General features: G+C 41.2%; 1 protein-coding gene across 4 annotated transcripts in view; it reads right to left on the bottom strand.

The window, feature by feature from the left end:
* The window catches only part of PRLR (prolactin receptor), a 65533-nt gene that overhangs the window by 8567 nt on the left and 36527 nt on the right, over window positions 1–20439 (bottom strand). The window contains exons 3-9 of one of the 4 annotated variants that reach the window (XM_007466825.1): window positions 19579–19711; window positions 18004–18173; window positions 13247–13416; window positions 11693–11834; window positions 10338–10437; window positions 9794–9863; window positions 6490–7971 (exon numbers count right to left, since the gene is read on the bottom strand). In XM_007466825.1, coding sequence (XP_007466887.1) covers window positions 6949–7971; window positions 9794–9863; window positions 10338–10437; window positions 11693–11834; window positions 13247–13416; window positions 18004–18173; window positions 19579–19711 — 1808 coding nt within the window. In that variant the 3' untranslated portion in view covers window positions 6490–6948. Of the gene's footprint in view, window positions 1–6489; window positions 7972–9793; window positions 9864–10337; window positions 10438–11692; window positions 11835–13246; window positions 13417–18003; window positions 18174–19578; window positions 19712–20439 lie in introns of those variants that run through there. The other 3 variants (XM_007466826.1, XM_007466828.1, XM_007466827.1) reach the window with 3 other exon arrangements.

Below are 20439 nucleotides of genomic sequence, written 5' to 3'. Positions count from 1 at the left end.
CGCTGAGCCTGCGCGTCCGGAGCCTGTGCTCCGCAACGGAAGAGGCCGCAACAGTGAGAGGCCCGTGAACCGAAAAAAAAAAAAAAAAAAAAATCAAATAAGGAAAAGATTTATTTCTAGGGGCTTTAGGGAAGTCAAACTGTGAGAAATATCGCTATCGTGGCTTTGGGTAACCACCGTGACGTGAGTCACGGTTGGGAAAAAATCTGCATCTATAGTTTTGTTGGTTTTTTACCTGGTGAATTACTATGTATTCTTTCTGGCTCTTATTCATCAGCCAGTTTTTATAAAAGGGAAAAATGGTTATTGAGGAAACCTAGCATAAACCTACTGACTGGTGAATTAGAAGGTGTATTCTCATGTAAAAACAAAACAAAACCCCAGTAACATATTGTAACAATCACTTCTAATTTCCTATGTAATGTTTAAGAATCTTGCTTGGCATTTTCTAGGAAGAGAGAAAAAGCAGAGGTAGTGGTAGCTTTGAAAATATGGAACCTTTTGCTATTCCATAGCCTTCACTTCAATATGACTTTACAGGAGACACAGATCACCTGACAGTCCGGTTCTATAGGTTGCTTCGGTTTCCGTGTGAGACACATAAATTGTCTGAAATGACTGATCAAGCAGAAGAACAAGCCTCATGATGCAAATAACATTCAAGAAGTATAAGAGGTCACGTGAAGCAAAGCTGGGGGGGGTTGACTTTTAAACAGTTGTTGGATTGTACTTTAAACACTTACCCCAGAGCAGCTGTACAAGGGCAACTTAGAGTACTTCTAGACAAAGATTAAGAAAAGAATGAGTACATTTATGGTTTCATCAGAAAGATATGATTACATATTTTTTTCAGTTTTGTTTTCCAGACATAGAAACAATCATACTGAAATACATAGAGATAGATTCTAAGTCATTAAATAATTATTTTCCTTTGTATTACATGGTGAGTTTCACAACAGGAGGATTATATATCTCAATGTGTCATACAGTTCTTGAACCACATAAAGCAATATAATATAAAATCATATAACAGTTACTTTAAAGTCAGGAATATCACATGGCAAATACACAACTATGGCACTGAAAATAGTCGAAGTGGGAGGTGTGACATCTTTCATTTCTAAATGATAAGCAGTTTGAAGGAAGGATATTAGAACAAGAAGGGAGGTAGTTACTTTTAAAACTTCAAACTCATTTTATCAGGAATTTTATAAAACAAATTGCTGTTCAGGAAAATCTTTGCCATATAGTTTTTCAATTTCAGATAACACAACAACAAGATATATTCCCCCCTCAGGATTTGTGAAATTTGCATGGAAAAAACTCAGACTGGACTTTGAAGTGTATCCAGGTGAAGCATAATTTGACCATAACTATTAAACTATCATTTTTGATATTACTACTTAAGTAGCTAAAGTTTTTAGAGTTAATTGTTTTTTCTTTTTAATCAGCAGCAGGTAAAAAGTTAACTAATAGACTGTGATTATCTAAGGGTCTCTCTCTTCACTGACAACAACCATGTAAACAGTACATGTTTTTCCCCTTTACACATCTCAGTGCTTTCTGACATGAAATCAGAGCAAAAATCAAAGAAATCAATGTGGACAAAACAGTCATGGGCATATGGTATTGTGAGTTACGTACATCTCTTAGCCATAAACTCAGAACACTGAATAGATTATAGAGTGACTACGTCCAATAAAATTTGGGTTTAGCAGGCTACTCTCAGCATTTTGTGGAATCCTAAGTTGCCCAAACACTTGGAAACACCCTATCTTTCTATCTCTTTCCTTTTATTGAAATAGATACCATGTAATGGTCTCAGACCAAAAATCACCTTCTTGAAAGACACAAATCTAGGGAGAGAACTCCTGTTTGATTTGCAGATGACATGTATACTAATCATGAAATAAGTCCAGGCCATAACTATAAGGAGAACTTCTGGTTAGGTCATAAGCTCTCAAGCAATCATTTTGTATTTTTAAGTTTCTGCTTAAGACCTCTACGGCCGAGTCGTCAATGTAGCTGGATTTATTAATGGCCTTTGAATGAATGAATTGGGCTAGAATATCTAAGCCTGAGGACGCTTAAATGGGGTAACTTGTGACCCTCAACCTGGGCCTTGATATCTGTGTGGCTGACTTAACATTTGACACAGTCCTTTGACTCAGGCCAAAGTCATCGTTTATTCATAATTTAGTTTCTTGCAAATCCTATGGTTGCTACTGCACATAATGAACTCTCAGGAAAAATAAAGGCCCTGGAGTGAGAGCATAAGAAGCCTACAAGATGGACAGATAAGAAGAAGAAAAGAAGCAAGGATGCTAAATGAAATCGATCTGACTTGGAGGAATGGATCTGTTTTTCTCTTCAGCAGTGTCACAGCCACATTGTCCACTGCTTCCAGTTAAGGTCACACCAGCAATATTTCCCGGCACTGTCCCTGGGCCTTCTACGGAAACCCTGGACTTTACTTAGATCATGAGCATCAAAGACAGTTAGAGCCGGAAGGGGTCTTAGAAACATTTTAGGCCAATGCACTCGTTTAACAGGTGAGGGAACTAGTGGCTAGAGTTTAAAGGACTTGCCTAAGATCACACAGCCTGTTTAGTGGCAGCAGGATGACCTCGACCTGGAAATTGAGTGCTCAGCCCACTACCCTAGCAACAACACAATGATGCTTGGGCTGAAAAAGGAGAAAAAGAAATTGGTTCACTGAAGTACACATGAGGCTTTCATCAATGACAAATCTACGTTAGCAACCCTGCGGATGGTAATCCAGAGGCCTTTACATCTTTCTTCACGTGTGCAAATTTCCACGGTGCATGCATTGCCCTTCTCAGGCCCCGGCATGCAAGTCCAAGCCATTCAGAAGTACATTAATATGTTTTCAAATTGAGGGTCTCAAGTAACAGGGTGGCAGGCTTATTCCAAAATCCTAGCCAGAGTCAATTTCTTGTCAAAGTAAGTTACACTATTCACATCAGCTCTGTGGCAATTCAATTAAACAATAAATTAAAATCCACTCAATAGCTGCTGATTGGACCTTAGACCGTTTTGTCATTCTCTTTCTGGCTTTTTCATTCATTTATCTAAAATGTAAGATTACTTTCTAATCGATACACTTTTCTTGTGAAAAGGAAACTTCAAAAAAACAAAAAGTAAAGAAAGGCACTTTGTAAGATGTGTGCAAATCTGTTTCTTTCATGTCTACTCTAAGGAGATAGGGAAATTACTACAGGCAGAGTCAAGTCTTTCTGCCAGTGATGGGCAGTGGCGGGCAGCCTGGAGAAAGAGGCAGATTTGGGGACGGACCCTCCTTAGCCAAGCTGTACCCTGGGGCTCAAGTGCCTCTGGTTGTTCATCGGATTCTCCCATTCAGTTGGGTCACTACAGGACAGTCAAACTCCTTCATCTCGTACAGATGGTAAGGAATTGACCAGCTTTGGACCAAACCAGTGAAAGCAAGTATTTAGTACATAACTGCCTACCAGGATTGGCCTTAGGCACTTAGGAGATGGAGAGTCTGTTAAATGTCAGTGACATGGCTGATTATAACTTGTGCTCATTTGAGGTGCCTTGTGCCCATTTACTAAAACTGACCAGAGAAGATTTTGCAGTTTGAGTCATAAGCTTCCATAAATCATCCATTGGCTATCCCTTTTCCGTGGGCTTTGTAACTTGAATATTTAGGTGTTTGTTTATAAAAATATGACCTTTATAATTAAGAGCTTAAGGCTTTTAAAACCATGTGTGCAATGGTGGTACATAGTCCATGGGAGAAAAAAAAAAACCCAGAATCAGCCACCTGATATAAGAAAAGTGTTTTTCTTTCTAAAAATTAAAGCCTCTTTCAATGTCTTTTAAAAAATATCTCATGCCTCTTCTCTCTACACGCATATTTGCACATAATCTTAGACTATGATTCTATACCTACATGATTTATAAAATGCATGTGCAATATGTTAAGATCAGTTGGACCTGATGATTTGCAAGTGAAATAAAATGAGCACATCACTGAAGAGGACTTGCATTTCCATGATAAAGGCAACTATCTGTTAGCTTAATTATGATACAAGGCATTGGTTAATTATCTTTGCTGGACACTATTCAGTGAATCATGGAATCAAGGAGTCGGAGTTTAAAAGGACATTAGAGATTATCCGGCCTAACATTTCCTTCAGAGGAAACTGAGGCCCAGAGAAGGGAGTTGATCTGTCTAAGGTAACATAATTAGCATTAGAAGCTGGGTCCCTTGACCCCCTTTCATTCGACTAGGGGATTGCTTGACAGAAAATAGGCTAGACCATGAAAAAAACGTAGTTTATTAAAGAGTGCTAACTGACCATAGACTTATAGTCTTGGCTTTAGTTAACAAGTGGTAGTAATTTATTTGCTAACTGGTGTTTTTTGTAAGGATTTAGTTTGAGTCTTCAGCCATGACATTTTTTTCCATATATGCCAAATTATATATCAAAAGCAGACTATTTTTGAATTTTCATACTATCAGACTGATTGATACACATCTTGGAGGAGATTGGACTATTTTTGGGGAAGGTTTAGTCTGTATCGGCTGTGAAGGGCAGAGTCTTTTGTCAATGCCTCTCAAGGTGGAATATATTCCCTGGACCTCTTAGAAGTTGTGTGCACGTTTTCAGGTCATTCTCTACCATTATGGGAATCCTAAACCACTAATATGTCTTAAAAAATGATGCCTTTTTCTTACAGTACCGTTCAGTGCAAGTCAAATAGACTCAACCTGTACTTTCCAGGAGAGGATGGCTTCATGCACTAAAATAAGCTTTAGTGGAAATGATCATCTAGGGCAATGCTTCTCAAACTTCACTGCGCACATGAATCATCTGGGGATCTTAGCAAAATGCAGATTCTGAGGCGGGGTGGGGTGGAGATTCTGCATTTCCAAGCAGCGCCCAGGTGATGCTGATGCAGCTGGTCAGACCATATTTTGAGTAGCAAGGATCTAGGGGATTGAATAAACTTGGACAACTTTCCCAAATAGCCCCCTCACTCTTAACATGTTGTTTGCATATTGGGAGAATAGAGCCTCAGATTTATTACTTTTGCATTTCTGGAAGCTCTGGCAATGTGTTCACTTTCACACATCAGGCCACTTCTGAGTCCAGCTCCTATCCACATGGATTTATTGGGGTGGAATATTCAACTCACAGAGGGTGCTCAAATTCTCTATGTTCCAGCTAGTGAGTGGATACAGAAATGGATTTGCTGTCAGGTGAAATGGAAATAGACGCAGGCAGTTCGATGAGTCATGGATGTTCTCTTTAAAATGGAGATCCAGGCTTTTGACCGCTCTTGGAGAGCCTGCCCTTGGAACTGACCTGGGGCTTCCAACTACCATACCCTGGCCTTTGTAGCGGTTCCCACTAATCCACAGATGCCTGGTTTCTTGGAACTTTTCTTTGGATACTTCTGATGTGAGTGCTCTCCCTGCCCCTGCCAAAATTTTGCAAGTGGATCTACTGGATCTACTCCAGAGAGACACGAACTCCTGGCTTTACTTAATCTTAATCTTGCTGCCCAAGATTGTTCAGAAAAGCAGAACAAGAACCCTCTCTCTAGGACAGTGCGTTAGATGTTACCACTCTCCTTTTTCACTGTAGCTTTATGAATATTCACCCAGAGAAGAGCAGAAGCCCCGGAGTAGCCCTAAATTACAAGAGAAGTAACTTCTGGTCTATGGAGAGCCCTAAAACTCTAGCTCTATGATTGCTGCTTAAAGTCTCCTGGAGATAAAAAGAATCAGCTAAACTATACTACACTGTGTTGGAAACTGAATATTGTCATCTGCTTCATATTCCTCAGTGGGCTTTGGGTTGGTGTGGCATTTTATTTCACAAACAGGGACTGCATATCTCACTCTGTACTGTAAATACGCCTTATAACCACATAATGGAAAATACTGTACCCACTGAATAGGTAAACAGCTGTACTGGGAAGGTAGAAAACAGTGTTTTACCTACCTAAGTGATAGAAAAATAGTCTTCAAAAATACATTGTTCAACTTACGGGTTTATATTAAAGTAGAATTTGTATGTACAGTAAGGCAGTATTTCTGTTAGCAATGATCTTTTAAATTAAAGTTAGTCTTTTGGGATTTTTTTTCACTAACAGAAGACTAGGGTGTGTAATAAATTATCACGCTGAAATGAAGCAGGAAAACATTTTAGAAGGATTCGCCACATGAAACTCATTTGCCTCTTATGTAAGAAAATTTCACCTTCTAAAATTCTATTCTCCAGAAACTTCAGAATGAAATACAATTTGGGGGGGGGGGAATCCATGCTTAATAAATTCAAACTATTTTAAGAAAAAATCGGAGGCATCCTTTTTATTTGCATATTGGCAATGCGTCATTAAGGTAATAGGAACGGATGTAAACAATTTGTCAGGTGTTCTAGAATGCACTCTTTTTTTTAAAGTGTGTTTAATTTGGTTAATCCTAATAAAATGAAAGAGGAGTGCAAAGGTTAAGCAATTGGTCTTCAAAAGTGGTTTTCATGGCATTTTTCTCATATCTACCATCATCCTGTGGTAAACAGTTCTGACTAGTTGATATCCTTCTGTCACATACCAGAACATGAAAGCCTGTTCCAGGGGATATACCTATTGGCACTGTCCCTCAAGAATACTAAGCAATGTGCTTTTATTTCATTGAACACATAATTTTATAACTGATAGCAAAACGTAACTCTACAAATCACACGAAACTAAACGATTTGTTCTGGAATCAGCTGTTGGAGAAAGAGGCAACTGGTTGAAAATGGATCATGAAGACGAGTGACCTGGGAGTTTGGTAGTGTCATTCTAACCCCGCTCTCAAGTCTTCGCTGGTAGAGTGCATTTCATGTACTCTGTAGTGTTACCTGAAGGAAAATCACATTTTAGCCCATCCTTCCATGAATCAAGCTCTCACTGAAAGGGGTGCATAAAACCTGTGGGATGCAGGTAATCCAGCCCACCGAGCTGGAGTCTGCAGTTGCTCGGGGCCACGGGGAAGGAGGCCAGGTCTACCGCGGCTGGATTCTGTGGCAGGGATGGCGGGGCCTCCTTGGCTGGTTCTTCAAACGGAGCCAGGTTTTGCGCTCGCCGATCCTGCACCAACACCAGGATGTCGCTATCCATCACCCGGGACACCTTCGAGTACTCCTTGCTGGTTTCAGGGGTGCTGGTCTTCTCCGCCCGGCTGCTGTTCTCGTTTTGTTTCGGGAGCAGCGCCAGCGCTCCATCTTTGCTGACTTTGTGGATCTCCACGTACTCCAAGGGTTTAGCAGAGGTCAAGGGGGTCTTGTCCTGGGGCAGCAGCCGTGCCGCATCTTGGTCAGTCTTGGAACGGAAGCTTTCTGACTCCCTGTGCTCAGCTGCCTTTCCTTCCCCGCCAGTCTCAATGGTTTGCGAGGGTTTTAAAGCACGTGTGTCTGTTTTGTCCAACAAAGTGGATGCAGCACCTGCCGTGCCCAGGCCCAGCTTACGCACCTCAGCAACGCTGTGGTAAGATGACCTGGAGTAGTGCAGGCTGGGGGGCTGCAGCAAGGGCCACGTTGAAGATTGGGATCCGCTGGCATGAAAAGAGGGGATTTTGCCTTCCACGCTTGTGCTCTGAGGGCCTTGGGGCTGGGTAACGTTTGTTTCAGGTTTCTCTGCCTTCTCAAGGCCCTCAGGAGTGTGGAACTTGGAGGGATTGGCCCGAGGTTCATCACACTTTTCAGACAAAAGGGAAGGGCTGTCGCAGCTGCCCCGGCCAGAGTCACTGTCGGGATCCGAGTGCGTGGGCTTCACGCTTTGCCCCGGGTGTTCTTTGGAGTGAGCTGGCACCAGCTGCTGGTCCCCACTGTCATCCACCTCTAAGAACTCCACCAGTAAGTCCTCGCAGTCGGAAGTGGGAGGGAAGTCTTGGCATCCCAGGGCGCTCAGAAGTTCCTCGGACTTGCCCTTCTATTAAAACACAGACACAAGGCAAGAAGGCTGTCAGGTTCATAACATTCCAAATGGACATCACAGCCAAGTCTGTGTTCCTGACTACGGGCAGGTGGGATGTGGCCACGGCCTCACAGAATTTCCCAAACGTCAGACATCTGTGTCCCAGGCCATCTAGAATCACCTCCTGGACTATTACTCACCTAATATTTTTCTTTAAGTCAATTCACGATTTTAACTTAGTCTTTCTCTAAGGAATAATGATCACGAGTTGAATGGGCAAGTAGTATATGTGCATACAATAAAAATATAAGTATTAAATAAGAAAAGCTTGGGAAACATCTAAACCCATAGTGCTCATGCGTGCACTTGGTACTGGGACTCACTAGTTCTGACATCTGGTTGCTGGCCTCCTAACTGGCTCCCTCACCCCCCCGTTCTGGAGCCTGGTAGTGGGAAGTTGATTGTCATCTTTTCCTTCTGCTCTCCCTTCTCCTCTTCCTTGCTTCTCCCGCCCCATCCCTCCCTTCGCCTCCCATCCCACTCCTTCCTTTCCTTCTGCTCCATTTCCCCTCCCTCCCCTCCCTCCCCCGATTGCTGCCAGCCCATATTCCCTTCATCTCCTTCGGTTCCTCTCCCTCCTCCTTCTCTCTATCCTCCTCTCCCCACACTTCTCCTCTGGCCTCCTCTTCTTATTTTCCACACCTCTCCAGATGCCCTGACTTAGGTCAGGGACTGGTGCCTAAATCTTGGCTCTATTACTTATTAAAGGCTCTATGACTTTGGACGAGCTGTTCTGTGATCCTCAGGTTCTCCATTTGTAAAATGGGAATAATAGTACCCATCTGGGAAGGTTCTTTTGAGAATTAGGGGTAATGGCATTAAAAATCCAAGAACTTTTTCTTCTGACACAAAAAGCAGTTTTTAAAAGTCATTAAGTCCCTGTGGCTACAAGGTCAAATTGCGAGCTAAACAATAATTCATTTAGTTAGCTGAGATGTTCATGCTGGGTCTATAAGGGTCAGTGCTAGAGACTGGATAGCAGAATAAGAGCCCAAATTCTGGGGCTCTAGTTCCTGCTCTGATATCTGCAATCAAAGTGAATGCCATCAAGCCAAATTCCCCAGGACTCACTCTTCACATTCTTGTGTTTTTGGCCTCACAGTGGCTGGGGTCAAGTGACAATGTGTAGGTGACTGCTTTTATATACATCAGTGTTAAGCAGAAGGTCAAATTGAAACTATATATTTCAACCTGCAGAGAAATTAAAAATGTTCTAACACCTCTTTTCACTGGGAACACTTAAATTTCATTCCCACTTGAATTGGTCTAAATGGGCCCTGGCAAGCACCATTTCCACTGTACTGAGCCAGTCTTAACTGAGCTCTCAAACTGAGCAAAAATTGCAATAGGATATTCTGTTACTATGGCTTTCTGTAAGGAACATTCAAGTGAGAGCTTACACCAAAGTATGACGGAGGGGCTGGTGGTAGGTTCCTCTTTCGTATTCATCAAAATATTCACCCTCTTTCTCAATTGATTATTTGTACAAAATGTTTTTGATGGGGCTTATGAAAAGACCTGATAAACCTAGCAAGCATTCCTATGTGTTTTGAGGTTTTCTTGGCTTTCTTTCATTGTCCTCTGGCACTCAGTATCTGATGGTAAGTACCCTCATGCTTCCCACATCTTTCTGTAAACACACCTGCTGAAGAGGAGGGACAGCTGGTCAAGGATGGCCGAGCTGACCAGGCTGCACTAATGGGAACTGTGTGCTCATGTGTAAAGATAATGAGTATAGAGAAGCTGGTCACAATACATTCTTACCTCTGGCACTTACCTCCAGCAGATGAGTATCAAATCCTTTAATTTTGGGCCCAGGAACCGGAGGGAGGATGCAGGTCACCATGCTATAAAAAGATTTGTGAGATAAGATAAATGACACATGTTTTCACTTTGTAATTTTTCAGAGATTAGCGTTATCTCCAAATAGCTGCTACATGGACTATGGTAGATAGAAGTGAAACTAAACAATCAGTGGTGAACACAATGAATACTTCTAGAGGTCAACATCAAAATGAATTCTGGCTAATTAACTCTGGCTGATTCTGAAATGACTAGGGGATTATTTGCTGTTCTTGCCAGATTTTTACTATTTCACAGCTGTGAGCCTCCATTTGATGGAAAGAGCATCAACTTCAAATGTGTCTATTCTACTTTTGCTATAGCACTGATAAAAGATTTTCATGGTGAACACACTGCAACTAATGGCTAAAATGAGGTGCTTGAATTATCTGTAGGTTTCCATCATTTTTGTATTGTTTTTCTTGGCCATTATCCCTGACAACCATGATTGGGAGGAGGGTTGATAGACAGCGAAATACCTGTAGCCCTTCAAAGCCACTGCCCAGACCATAATCAAACAGATGACAGCAGAAAGAACGGCCACAAAGATCCACACGGTTGCATCTGTCATTGAGAAGTCTAAAAAGCAAACAGCCAGAAAGTTTTGATCACATACAGCATCATTAAAAACAAACAAACAAAACAAATCAATGAAACTTTTGAACATAAGTTCCGCCCCTCCACACCTTTTCTGATTTGAACATCAATCCAGAGTAACATTAATGATGGATTTAACTTTTTCCAATATTATTAAATTTTAAAGTGGCATATATTTTTATAGTTCTCTAAAATTTTCAAAATCCTTAAAAATATTATTTGATTCGATACTTATATAGGAAGTCCAAGGGTACATGGTCAGTTGCAGTCATAATAATTTAAAAAGCTAACATTTATTAAGTTCGCAGTAAAAGCCATATGATGTTAAGCTCTTTACATACACTGCCTGTATGTAAAGATGAGGAACTGAGACTGTATGAGTGGTTTACCCAGAGGCATGTAGCTATAAAGTTGCAGTCTGGGATTTGAACCCAGGCCTTCTGCTTCTAGACCCTGTGCTTTTATTTAGCAAGAGCCAGGGCTGGACTGGATGCACACTCTTATGGCCTGTAATTCGGTGCTCTTTCCAGTATGCCAATGCAAGCCCTGATACTTTGGCCAGGCAAGTTGTCACAAGAGCTAGGTTTCGCCATGCAGTTCTGGACAAGACTTCTAACTCCACTGACCTTTAGTTTCCTCCCTTTCAGTTCCTAATGGCAATTCTGTTCTCTCTGAATACTTGAGATGGTTGGGAGGAACAAACAAGGTAAAGACTTTGTAAACTGCAAAGTACTTGGAAATGCAAATGATTCATTCCCTGTAGAATGCCAGCCACCATGTTTAATGGCACTTAAAGAATTAGGTGTCTTTTATATACTGTTCCTTGACTAAGAGAGCAACATGTAATTGTCTTCAAGGACTGAAAATCAATTCATGCTTTTCAGATGGGATAGCGCCTTACAAATTTTGGGAGAACTAGATGATGACCTTGAATGATAGGAATGGGGCAGATGGGGAGGGCAGAATGACTGACCATCAAGCCCTCTGAGACATTTCAAGCCCATGACTGCAGACTTATCCTAGAAACTGGTCCTCACTGACAGTGACCCAGGGAGCAATGCTGTACTTACAAATGTCTTTGTGTTGAGTGGAGAGATGATAAACTCACCTCTACTCATTCTTCTGGCTAAGACTCAAAATAGTTTCTCTGTTAGTAGTTACTACATACAAATTTACCAAACTCATTCTATTTTAAAAATATTTAGGAGTATAAGCAAAAGGGAGCCAAGACACTCACCATTAGGTATCGGGATGGAGCTCTCTGGGCTCCACTCACTCCAGAATCCATGGTCTGGCTTGCAGTGAACCTGCACAAGGTATTTCTGTCCTGGATACAAGCTGAGAATCTTAAACTGAGTCTGCTGCCCAGCGAAATGAGTCTAAGGGAGGCCAAGGAAAAGAGAAGTCACTCTGACTTGTGTTATGAAGAAAGAGACTTTTTCTTTAGGCAGTAAACTATTGGAGGAGTGATGCCAAATGATCACACTTAGTAAATACCCTGTTCACACCATTCCACCCTCTCAGCCCCACCCTTCCTCCTGTTAAATACCACTCACACGAAAATCAACAGGCTTTCTATCTCTCCATTGGGAACTCTACTTCAGAAAGACAAATGTTCTGCTGCCTACACCTTGCTTTCTAAATTCTACATTATGGAAGGTGACTAGTTAATAAAATTGGAAAATTGTTCTTTTCTAAACTCTAATAAAATAATTGATTCAAGGATCATTCACTGATGTAAAGCCACTAGGTGGAAGAGAACTGGGAATTCATGAACACTGAAGCAATTGTGCACAAATTAAACTTGACTTTACAATCAAGGGGTCAAGATGTGATCTCCTTGATCCAGGGGCCACTTTTAACATCATTTATGGTAGGTTGACCAGATGGTCTTTGTTTCCTGATATGATGGAATATGAAGCATATATATTATCTCTGAAGTTTTTTTACCAAAAATTGTTCACCTGGAATCTAATCAGGTCTTTAGATCTAATGTCTGGTTACAGGAAATATGGGGGCATAGAAATTGGTTAAATGACCTCACAAAGAACTAATCAGACAAATGCAGAAGGTGGGGCATTCCATGTGACAAGTGGCCCAGTCTCCTGAGCATGTTGAGAGTGAAGGGATATATCAGCCAGCCACAGTGAGTGATCCTGGAGTGGATTCTGGTTTGAACAAACCAGCTGTTAAAAATATTTTTTGAAGCAATTGGGGGAATTAAAACATGGACTGGCCATGTTTTAATGATATTAAGGGATTCAAAAAGATGATATTAAGGAATTTCAATTAGTTTTCTATGTGTGATCCTATTATTTTGGCTATATTTGGAAATATTCCCTTTTTAAAAGAGACATATACTAAACTATTTAAGAGTAGATTACCATAATGCCTATAATTTATTGTACTATTTGTTTACAATGAAGTATTTTAAAGTGAATAAAAATGCCATTAGCCATGGACTGGTTACACTGAATTTTTTTCCTCCCACTTAGTGCCATTTAAGTACTCTCACAGATGTTAGATCTAAGATATGCTGTGGGAGGTGGGTTGAAAACCTGGCAGAAGTGGCTGTTCAGTTGCAAGGAGCTAGTCATGGGAGAGCTGTAAAGATGAGCCCCCATCCATCCCAGTGGAGGGGAGAAGGCCCTTCCACACCTGGGTGGGTAACACCAGCATCGGGAAGGCAACATGGTGGCCCAATAATTAGGGGGCGTGACCTAGTCTCAGTTGGGATACTTCATCTTTGCCAAAGGACAGGGTTCCCTCCAAAATCTTCCGGTTGACTCACCTCCCACTCAGCTGCTTTCTCAGGTTTTAATCGAATTTCATACTGGAGTGTGAGCCAACCAGATCTTACATCAACCAGGGTGGGTGGAAACCATTTTATCCACAGGTATGGTTTTCTGTCTTCTGGCTGTTTTAATTCCAAAGTCAGGTTCACAGGAGGGTCTGGTTCAACTGTAGATATGAAAGAAACTCCATATTTAGTCAAATATGGGTATTTGAATCCAGAACTATATGACTTAGAGGCAGATCTCTCTACCTTTTTTCTCTCCATGGTTATGAGACACTTGGTATTTGATGTCAGGTTCCTTTAAGTACAGGTCTGTGAACGCCTCCTTAAGAGTGAGGTGCCTAGGCCATACTCCCCAAAGCAATCTACAGATTTAGTGTGACCCTTATCAAATTACCCATGACATTTTTCACAGAAGTAGAGCAAATAATCCTAAAATTTATATGGAACCATAAAAGACCCAGAATTGACAAAGCAATCCTGAGGAAAAATAACAAAGCAGGAGGCATAACCCTCCCAGACTTCAGACAATACTACAAAGCTACAGTAATCAAAACAGTCTGGTATTGGCACAAAAACAGACATATGGATCAATGGAACAGAATAGAGAGCCCAGAAATAAACCCCCACACCTATGGTCGATTAATCTTCAACAAGGGAGGCAAGAATATACAGTGGAGAAAAGACAATCTCTTGAGCAAGTGGTGTTGGGAAAGTTGGACAGCCACATGTAAATCAATGAAGTTAGAACACTCCTCCCTCATACCATGCACAAAAATAAACTCAAAATGGGTTAAAGACAAATATAAGACATGACACCATAAAACCTTTAGAAGAGAATATAGGCAAAACATTCTCTGACATAAATTGTATAAATGTTTTCTTAGGTCTGTCTACCAAGGCAATAGAAATAAAAGCAAAAATAAACAAATGGGACCTAATCAAACTTACAAGCTTTTGCACTGCAAAGGAAACCATATACAAAATGAAACGACAACGTACAGAATGGGAGAAAATACTTGCAAGCGATGCAACCAACAAGGGCTTAATTTCCAAAATACAATTCAATACAATTCAATATCAAAACAAAAAACAAAAAACAACACAAACCAATTGAAAAATGGGCAAAAGACCTAAATAGACATTTCTCCAAAGAAGAAATACAGATGGCCAACAGGCACACGAAAAAATGCTCAACATCGCAAATTATTAGAGAAATGCAAATCAAAATTACAATGAGGTATCACCTCACACCGATCAGAATGGCCATCATTAAAAAATCTACAAATAACAAATGCTGGAGAGGGTGTGGAGAAAAGGGAACTCTCTTACACAGTTGGTGGGAATGTAAATTGGTGCAGCCACCATGGAAAACTGAATGGAGGTTCCTCAAAAATCTAAAAATAGGGTTGCCATATGGTCCAGCAATCCCACTCCTGGGCATATATCCAGACAAAACTATAATTCAAAAAGATACATGCACCTCTATGTTCATAGCAGCACTATTCACAATAGCCAAGACATGGAAACAACCTAAGTGTCCATCAACAGATGAATGGATAAAGAAGATGTGTGACACACACACACACACACACACACACACACACAATGGAATACTACTCAGCCATAAAAAATAATGAAATAATGGCATTTGTAGCAACATGGATGAACCTAGAGATTATCATACTAAGTGAAGTAAGTCAGAAAGAGAAAGAAAAATACCATATGATATTACTTGTATGTGGAATCTAAAATATGATACAAATGAACTTATCTATGAAACAGACTCATAGACATAGAGAACAGACTTGTGGTTGCCAAGGAGGAAGGGGGGTGGCGGAGAGAAGGAGTGGGAGTTTGGGATTAGGAGATGCAAACTCATATATTGAATGGGTAAACAACAAGGTCCTACTGTATAGCACAGGGAACTATACTCAGTATACTGTGATAAACCATAATGGAAAAGAATATAGAAAAGAACATATATATATGTACAGCTGAATCATTTTGCTGTGCAGCAGAAATTAACACAACGTTGTAAATCAACTATACTTAACTAAAATAAATTAAGAAAAAGAGTGAGGGCCCTAGGGTGCTGGCTTGCCTTACCCTAGTCTCAGTCCTGCTGGCCAGTCACATTTTCTCCATTCATTTCTTACCTCCTCAAATCAGTCTCCACTCCAGGTGAGAGAAGAGCGAGTGTAACTCTAGTGGACTTGGCATTATATTCTATAGTTGCCTAAAAAAACAGCTTTAGAAAATTTGCCACTAATCCTAATGCTTGTATGTTACTAAGTAAATACCTAAGAAAGATTGTTTTATATGGACTTACTAAATAAACATCAGTTATTTAATATAAGTTTTAATTTGAACACAAGACTGAGAAATGCTGATCCAAACATCTTTGTACAAAGGTGCAAGTAAAATGTTCAAGATGAATCCTTGAAAGCAGAGTTTCTCAACCTCAGCATTATGCGTATTTTGGACCAGATAATTCTTTGTGGTAGGGGCCTTCCTGAGCATTGTAGGACATTAGCAGCACCTCTGGCCTCTCCCCATTAGAGGCCCTCTCTCCCTGTGTTGCAAACATCAAAAATATTTCCTGCCATTGCCAAGTACCCTATGGGAGGCAGAGAGCACCCAGTTGAGAATCACATTTCAAGTGTCTTCAGCAAAGCTAAATATTTCTCAGTGACAACAATGAAATCTATTTCTGAGAGATTATGTGCCAATATCTTGTACTGCAGGTTATCACTGGATGAGATTCAAGTTGGTAGATTTTACTGTGGTTAAAACTGCGTTGTAAATGAACTTCTGTGGCCTGTCACCAACACTGTATGCTGCAGGGTTATATGAGAATTCCATGAACACTTCTTTTATTATTTTGAAAAGTATGGCTCCACACAGTCTTTCACCAGAGAATTTGTTTTCCAGAGTCACTATGAATTTGATCCATTCATTAATTTCACTTTTTAAACATACTACTTTTCTTTAGTAATCCCATTTTTGTTTTTGTGGATAATCTTCATTACAGCAGTTGTGCATTTCAGAACTTCTCTTGCTTTCACTGTTTTGACCTTAAATATTAAATATTTTAACACTTGAGGGCGGAATATTTGAGGACAAGGAAATTTAAGAAAGAAACTATGAAAATGGAATTATTTGGTGTTTAGCATTTTAAAGACTTCATATCTCCAGTAAATTTATACGAAAGGAATTTATTTTATTCCTATTTGTCAGTGGGGCTACTTTTTGATTTTCTTAAGCTAAGATCAAATTCTGTTTCCATCCCCATGCTCATTGCAATAATTTGCTGGGGAGAGACAGAATTCAAATGGGTACCAGTTGATGTTGGAAGCTTTTCTAGTTTTTAAGGATCAGTCACTGATAACACGCTAATGGGATGATATACAGCCCAATACTTGAGAGCCCTAGCCTGATTTTCCTTGTCGGTTGGTGTTAGGTAAGTCAGGAAGACTTGGGTGACCTTGAACCTAATTAGCTACTCCTTAGGTTAGCTAAGGCCAAGCCATCTCTTGTCCTAAGATTCCCTTTGTCGTCCCTGCTACACCATACAGATCACTGCAGTTATGTCTCATTGCACCTGCAGCTCAATGTTGATCACGCAAAGCAAGAAGCAGCTCTCAGGTCGATTTTGCTTCACTTTGCTAATGACTTCTCCAAACATCGTGGCTGGGACCCTGGCCTTCAGCCTTCTGTTCGAGCAGCACTATTGACTCCCCAAATTCTTTATTTTGAAAAGAATAGCTCCAGTTGCTAAGAAACATATGTATATTGAGAATTGAATTTGGGGCAAAGCAGTTTGGAGCAATTCCTGTGGGTGGAGAAGCAGATGAGACTCTTCTAAGAGCTGCAACTTCATGAAGCACCTCTGTCTTTCAGGGAGAGAAATCTCAGAAGAGAAATCCCAGCTTGCCAAGGGAGAAGGGGACATCAGTCGCAGGGGGAGGGCTGGAGAGAAGGATTGATAAGGGAAGCTAAATAGAACATTCCTGTTGGGTGCAAGGGGATGGGAAGAAGGGTCAAAGGAAGGCATAAGGATTTTACTGTCTTACCATCATAAATAAAAATTGGTTTACTCAGCCTTAAAAAAGAATGAAATAATGCCATTTACAGCCATATGGATGGACCTAGTGATTATCATACTGAGTGAAAAGTAAGTCAGACAGAGACAGACAAGTATTATATGATATCACTTATTATGGAATCTAAGAAAAGGGTACAAATGAACTTATTTACAAAACAGAAATAGAGTCACAGAGGTAGACATCAAACTTATGGTTACCAAGGGGGAAGGAGGGGGAGGGATAGATTGGAAGATTGGGATTGACATATACACACTACTATATATACACACTACTATATATAAAATATATATATATATAAAATAATAAGGACCTACTGTATAGCACAGGGAGCTCTACTCAATACTCTGTAATGACCTATATGGGAAAAGAATCTAAAAAAGAATAGATACATGTATATGTATAACTGATTCACTTTGCTGTACAGCAGAAACTAACACAACATTGTAAATCAACTATACTCCAATAAAAATTAATTAAATCCCCAAAATTGGTTTAAAACACTCAGTTGGCAAGGATGGTGTGAATTTTCTCATCTTTCTTTATGGGAATCTATCCATAAGCCAAGAAGACTCAAACTGAGTTTGACTATTGGTAGATTCATATTGGAGTAACAAATTCCTCGCCAATCACCCCCCCCCTTACCTATGTAAGTCACGTCCACGTAACGTGGATCCGAGGAACTGCTTCCCATCTGGTTCGTGGCGTTTACTGTGATGATGTATATCGTCCATATGGAGGTGTGCTTCTTGTTAAAGTAGCAGGAGTTGGGACCACTGGTTTTGTAGTCCGGACATTCATGGGTGAATGTCTCTCTGCAACGAGTAATGTATTAGGAGTCAGTAAGAAAGTGGTAAAAAGAGTCTAGATTTTTTCTTAATAGATCAATACCACTGGATTTTGGGCAACAGGCATTCCAGATGCAAAAACCAGAGCTGAAGAAGGGCTCCCCAAGTTCTTATGCCCTGCGCATGTCAGCTGGGGGTGGCAAAGGGAAGAGAGTGCTGGAGAACGGGTGGCAGGGTCACATCACAGCCCCAGTGACTCTGTTTCTCACCAGCCCTTTCTGTCTACAGGTTGCTGTGGGCTTTGTGATATATGCCCCCTGCCAATAAACACTTGAGTTTTCTGTGGCCAATGCACCGCTTTCCTCAGGGAACCACCATTGGGTCATCTCAGGACACTGGCACTTTCCCCTGCACATACACACGGGGTGGCGGGGAATACACAAGGCCGCATTTATTGCACATATGTTTTGAATTACATTTCATTAAAAAAAGATTAAAGGGAATACAAACTGCAGTGTATTTCCAATTACATTAAGTCAGCCACAGAGAAAAGTGACTCTGAAAGGAGATATTTCAGGCCCAAGAGGCTCCTTAGGCTGCTCACATTTAGACTTGGGGGCCTCCATGCAAGACTCACCACAGAGGTGTGCAGGCGTATTCCACTTTGCTTGCCACTTTGAGCTCCTGAGATCTGTTTGCCTGACACCCCTTTGGGTCCCAGAAGGGATGGCAGCTTTGTGTACCACTAAGTCCTGTCACTGGGAAGTGAGCCAGCTGTTTCTACTAGTAAATATTTTCTTCACTGGGGAAGGGTACAGCCGTCCCTGGATTTCCAGGAGGGTCTCATTGTAACTGTGATGAACTCCTTGCCCAGAGATCACCCTGTTTACTCTGCATTGCAATTTTAGCTCCCAATATGCCTTCTGGGAGATCATGGGTCCATGGATTTCCTAAGGAAAACACCTCATCTTCCTTTTCTTGTAGGGCTTGTTATTTTCTTGCACAAGAAACAAGTTCGAAAAGCTAATGTACCACGGTTGTCAAAGATTACATGATAATACTCTTAGGTTACAAAAGTAATGATTACAAAAAATGATAAATGGCACAAGGTTGATAGATAAGCATCTAAAATTAACTAGCACTTAGGAAACACTTATACATGACCTTGGGCTACAGCCTAAATGACAGGCAATGAGAGCATTGCTGGATTGTGTTGCCAAGGTGGTGGCTGAGCTTATGCGCATGAGGGAGCTCGGCAGGGACATTAAGAGGAAGATGTGGACGCGTATGTTTGATTCCCTTCCTCCAGTAGCAGGAGCCTTATCGGTGTCCATTCAGGGAAGCGTGGCAATTAACCCAGAGTCAGTGTTCCTGTGGCCTGGACAGTGAGGACACCCAGGTGCGCTTTGCTAGGAGAGAAGAGAACGTTTACCCTTCCTTGTGGTAAGTCAGCGTGTAATTGGTAGGTAATCCTCCATCTGCCCCAGGCTTCCACCAGCAGGTGAATGTTTCCTTTTCGGGAGAACGACATTTAAAGATCTCAGGTTTTCCAGGAGGTGACTGTCCTAGAAAAAGCCAGAAGTCACTGGCGTCAATATTAAGGTCTGTTCAACTCTTTGATCATTCTGCTGGTGACAGAAGCAGACTGATGGGGTCAGGCCGGTGATGAGGTCTCGGAGGGAGTAGGCCTAGGGGTGGAGGGCCCAGAAGTGCCAAGGTGTCAACATCCAGCAACACTCCTCTGTGGGCTGCGCTGAAGTTGGCAGGACTCAGAGAGAGAGCTTTGCGGTGGGGTGTGTGTGTGCTTGTGTGTGCGCGCGTACTGTGAGATGGAGATACTACACCATTTGATGTAGTTTCAACAACGGTGAGCATCAAGAGTGCTAGGGACACATATGGACTGAGAAAGAGGATGTGGCCCTTCTATAATCTCATGGAGTCTATGGAGTGGATACACACCCATAGCCCCATAAAAAGAATTCTTCCCCAGGCACAAGCATCCTGTGGTCATTTGCTGATCCAATGCTCTCTGGACCTCTCCCCTCTGGCTCACTAACCACCACCTTTCTGCCATTCCCACACAATGAACCCAGCTCTCTTCTCTTGCTCTTTCACTGTATCACTGAGGCTCCCCCTTGAGCTGCTTCCTCCCCATCTTCTCTGTCCCTTCCTTTTCCCCTTCACTCTTCCTTGATTCCATTCATTTTTTTTTTTTTTTTTTAACATCTTTACTGGGGTATAATTGCTTTACAATGGTGTGTTAGTTTCTGCTTTATAACAGAGTGAGTCAGTT

This window comes from Lipotes vexillifer, unplaced genomic scaffold (genome assembly GCF_000442215.2).
Source record: "Lipotes vexillifer unplaced genomic scaffold, Lipotes_vexillifer_v1.1 scaffold647, whole genome shotgun sequence".
NCBI classification, from domain to species: domain Eukaryota; kingdom Metazoa; phylum Chordata; class Mammalia; order Artiodactyla; family Lipotidae; genus Lipotes; species Lipotes vexillifer.
This window is presented reverse-complemented; position numbering and strand designations above follow the sequence as displayed.